The sequence below is a fragment of the Heterodontus francisci genome, unplaced genomic scaffold (assembly GCF_036365525.1).
Source record: "Heterodontus francisci isolate sHetFra1 unplaced genomic scaffold, sHetFra1.hap1 HAP1_SCAFFOLD_603, whole genome shotgun sequence".
Taxonomy (NCBI): domain Eukaryota; kingdom Metazoa; phylum Chordata; class Chondrichthyes; order Heterodontiformes; family Heterodontidae; genus Heterodontus; species Heterodontus francisci.
In genome coordinates, this window is record NW_027141646.1 from 564,265 (window position 1) to 568,753 (window position 4,489).

The 4,489-nt window shown below is 49.7% G+C and overlaps 2 protein-coding genes and 1 pseudogene across 2 annotated transcripts; all 3 read right to left on the minus strand.

Annotated features, from left to right (window-relative positions):
- Positions 1 to 784: 784 nt before the first annotated feature.
- LOC137364264 (histone H3-like) lies at positions 785 to 1,336 on the minus strand. Its single transcript, XM_068027593.1, has one exon. The coding sequence runs from the start codon at positions 1,334 to 1,336 to the stop codon at positions 785 to 787; it is 552 nt and encodes a 183-aa protein (XP_067883694.1).
- Positions 1,337 to 2,036: 700 nt separating this feature from the next.
- On the minus strand, positions 2,037 to 2,339 carry LOC137364267 (histone H4-like; the record flags this gene model as incomplete). Its single annotated transcript, XM_068027595.1, has 1 exon — positions 2,037 to 2,339. A coding segment is annotated over exon 1 (303 nt), but the record flags the coding sequence as incomplete, so codon positions are not given.
- Positions 2,340 to 3,130: 791 nt separating this feature from the next.
- On the minus strand, positions 3,131 to 3,820 carry LOC137364269 (histone H1-like; annotated as a pseudogene).
- Positions 3,821 to 4,489: the final 669 nt, after the last annotated feature.

Sequence of the window (4,489 nt, forward strand, 5' to 3'; positions counted from 1 at the left end):
GCTGTCCGGCAACGCGGCCCGGGACAACTAGAAGACACGCATCATCGCCAGACACCTCCAGCTGGCAGTCCGCAACGACGAGGAGCTCAACAGGCTGCTGGGAGGGGTGACCATCACTCAGGGCGGGGTGCTGCCTAATATCCAGGCTGTGCTGCTGCCCAAGAAAACCAGCGCTCCGAGCACCAAGAGCAAGTGAAGCGGTCTGACTTAAATCTGCGAACCCAAAGGCTCTTTTCAGAGCCACCCACTTTATCTGTGAAAGGGCTGCTTGCTGTCTGAGAGGCGGCAATTTTACAATGCCAGCGCTGCTTTGTATTGGCACAGAAAGAGGCCACTTGGCCCATCGTGTCGGCCGAAAAACGACCCACCTATGCTAATCCCACCTTCCAGCATTCAGTCCGTCGCCCTGCAGATTACAGCACTTGAGATGCATATCCAGATTCCTTTTGTATGAGTTGAGGGTCTCTGCCTCAACTACCCTTTCAGGCAGTGAGTTCCAGACTCCCACCACCCTCTAGGTGAAAATAAAATCCTCGTTTTCCCTCTAATTTTTCTACCAATCACTTTATACATATGTCGCACAGTCACAGACCTCTCTGCTAAGACTCTTCACCTCCACTCTCTCCAGTCCCGCCAAAATGTTGTACTTTTCAATCAGATCTCCCCTCAGCCTTCTCAGTACTGGATTCGGTAATTTAACTGCTCGCCTCTTGTGATAGTTGTCAGGGATTTTAGCAATTCTACCGTTGATGCAAACGAAAGATTTAACACAATGATCGGCTCTCTAATAACATGATCTGCTCCAGACCACATTTCTCTGACAACAGGTGATCGCAGCTCTTTGTTTTGCCGATTTGGTGGCTCTTAAAAGAGCCGTTGTGTTATTTGATGCCAAACTCAGTTTCGGGGCAGGGTGAGTTGAGGCGCGCTCCCCGCGGATACGGCGGGCCAGCTGGATGTCTTTGGGCATGATGGTGACTCGCTTGGCGTGGATGGCGCACAGGTTGGTGTCCTCAAAGAGCCCCACCAGGTAAGCCTCGCTGGCCTCCTGCAGTGCCATGATGGCCGAGCTCTGTAAGCGTAGGTCTGCCTTGAAGTCCTGCGCGATCTCCCGCACCAAGCGCTGGAAAGGGAGTTTGCGGATGAGCAGCTGAATGGATTTCTGGTAGCGGTGGATCTCCCGCAGAGCCACAGTGCCGGGTCTGTAACGGTGAGGCTTCTTCACTCCGCCCGTGGCTGGACCGCTCTTGCGGGCCGCTTTGGTTGCCAGCTTTTTGCGGGGAGCTTTCCCTCCGGTCGATTTGCGCGCTTGGTTCTGGCCATTCTGGTAGAACATCTGGAACAAAGACACTGTAATTGTTGAGGCTGCTCAGGGACTGTCTATTTAAGACAGTAGAGGGACCGCCCTAGTGTTGTGATTGGATGCAGCCCCATCCATCAGTCAAGTTTGAAACCAGCTCCGGGAAGTAAAAGGGCGGCGGGAAATGCTGTGCACTGATTGGTTGAACTGCAACTGAAACTGAAATTTTATCAATTTCAAAAAGCCCGCCAATTTCAGATCAGCAAACAAGGCAAAGATTAAAAAACACCTAATCTGGCGGGAACAATTATAAAATCTCACTCCTTGTAGCTTTATTTCTTTCGTCCTGGATTCCCCCTCTGAGTCTTCCAACACAGTTTGAACAGTTGTCTCTGGCGGGAACAAGGCGCCAGTCATTACTTACTATCACGGCAGTAAATTCCGCTTCGTGCCGGCAGTTCAGACCTTCACGTATAAATTAACAAATGCAACCGTTTAATTCATGACGTGTTCGATAAATAATGAAGAGAAAAATACAGTGAAAGATCTTTGATATGTAAATTTACTGAGAGAATGAAATGATGTACAAAAGCAGTTGTTGATAAAGATAAACAATATTCAGATAACTTGATCTTATTAATTCAAGTTGCCATGTCACTGATCTCTCTGTGAGTCTTTGGGTGGCTCTTCGAAGAGCCTTTGTGTTTGGTAGAAAGGGTGGATTTGTTTTGCCGCCGAATCCATAGAGAGTGCGGCCCTGGCGTTTCAGAGCGTACACCACATCCATGGCGGTGACCGTCTTGCGCTTGGCGTGTTCAGTGTAGGTGACTGCATCTCTGATCACATTCTCCAGGAAAACCTTCAGCACCCCGCGGGTCTCCTCATAGATCAAACCCGAGATGCGCTTCACTCCACCACGGCGAGCCAAGCGGCGGATTGCTGGCTTGGTGATGCCCTGGATGTTATCACGAAGCACTTTGCGGTGCCGCTTTGCTCCGCCTTTGCCCAGTCCTTTGCCTCCTTTACCTCTTCCAGACATGACGCATCTTCACTCAAATCACTGCTGAATGAGAAACGAGCTGTTTCTGCTGCATTTTTTATACAGCCCGCCCAGACCTGACTGAGAAAGGGACAGAGAGTGAGAGGCGGGGCGGAGAGGAAACTGAGTAACAGACAGAGCAGAGAAATGATTTTCATCCTCCAGCTCCGCCTCCCACTTGCTGGAACCGCCAATTCAAAAAAAAAATTCTCAACAACAGAGCTTTGCACAAAACTTCCAGACTCTGCCTTTATAGTCAAAGATAACAGAAACCCGGAGCTTTTAAATAAGGATCTATAACAATTAAAAGTTGATCATATATCCGCCTAGGTACAGTGCTTCCGATCACAAGTCAACCCGTTTCCACACACCTCCCCTCCCAGACGGATTGATCAGTTTACTAACACCTTATCCCAGCTGAATTAGATAAATTCATGTATTGGGGTTTGAGTTGTAATTCGGGGTTTCTCGCCAGTATTCCTGTGTTAGACCCTCTCACTATGAATTAGTGAAACGAGCATGAACTGAGACTGTACCGAACAGATCCCCAGTTACAGTGAGGCAGGGACATCCCTCTGTTTTGTTGCAGAGAGTTGGGGTCGGGCTGAGAGTAGTGTCTGTCAGCGAGTCACCAGGGATCCTGCATTTACTTCCCATCATTTCTATGTGAAATGTGCACATGGCGGCGGGACAGGGATCATGTGATAGGGGGATCAGCTCTTTCCTGAGAGATGTGGGTGGCTCTGAAAAGAGCCTTTGGGTTCAGATGTCTACAAGTTTCCCGTGCAGTTTCACTTCTTTCCAGGGGCTGCTTTCTGAGCCTTTGCTGCTTTTGGCTTGGTCTTGCCCCTTGATGATTGAACTTTCTTGAGCTCCTTTCCGCCCGTGGCACTCTTGGGTTTTTTGGCCTTCTTCGCAGGAGACTTTTTCGGAAGTGTTGCTTTCTTTCCTGGGGATTTCTTTGGCGTTGCCGCCTTCTTGCTGGTCACTTTCTTGCCTGCTGCTTTCTTCGCTGCCGATTTCTTGGCTGCTAGTTTCTTGACTGGTAATTTCTTGGCTGCTGATTTCTAAGCTGTCACTTTCTTGCCACCTGTTTGCTTTTCGAAAGGTTTTTTGGCTGCTCCTGACTTCACTTTCTTTCCCACATCTCCCTTGGTTCCCTGCTTAGGGATTTTGAAGGAGCCGGATGCGCCCGTACCGCTGCTGTGCACCGGGGAGCCTTTGTTCACATTCCTCCTGATACTTTGCTTGATTTGGGTCCTGAACTTACCCACATCCACACCGCTCCTACCCAGAGCCTTCTTTCTGGCGGGCAGTGAGGTCCCCCTGCGATCGGTGCAATCCGCCACAATCTTGAGGATCTGCTCGCTCAACGTGGGACCAGCTGACTTGTTCCGGGGAGCCGCTTTCTTCTTCTTCGGAGTCTTGACTTGAGCGGCGGCGGCTGGAAGAGCCGTTTCGGCGGCTGCTGTATCGGTCATGTCCGGGACTCTGCACAAATTCTCTCTGTCAGTCAGAACTGGGTCAGAAATTAAGCCGGTTGTGGAGGCACTGAGCAACTTAAAGGCAGTGAGCGGACGGGGGCGGAGACAACCTGCTGTCAACTCCCGGCTCCTGCTGCCTCTCTGTGTTTCTCTCTGGTCCTAAACTCTCCAATACCACTGAAATTCGGGTACTGCAGAGTCCCAGACTAGATCCTTCCTGTCTCTGACATGACAATGCTTGCTGTCCAATAGTTTGCACTTGAAGTAAAGACTCCATTTCTGACTGAAACCCGTTTTATTGCTGCACTGATGGCGCTCTCTCCCCCGAAAACTGACATGTTCTCCACTTTTTGACTGAAATCTTGAAATGAACAAAGAAACTACACTGAATTCCCACTTTGGGGATGAGAAGGGGAGCAATGTGCTTCTTTGACTGCAAAATCTTGTTACTTGACACAAGAGGGACTCGGAAATCCGGCGATGAGACCGGTCCCACAAATACAGTGACATTAGACTAACCCGCCAGCACCTTTAATACACTCTCTCTTACACAATATTCACATCTACACATTCTCATGTCGAACTGTTCGCTAAATGTAGAGTTCCCAGGACAGGTTTTGAGCTCTCTGCTGAGGTAAATAGACCCCTCAGCTCCACTCTATCCAG

Bases quoted from the DNA above. Each gene is read 5' to 3' on its own strand.
- LOC137364264 (XM_068027593.1), bottom strand. From the start codon at position 1,336: ATGTTCTACCAGAATGGCCAGAACCAAGCGCGCAAATCGACCGGAGGG.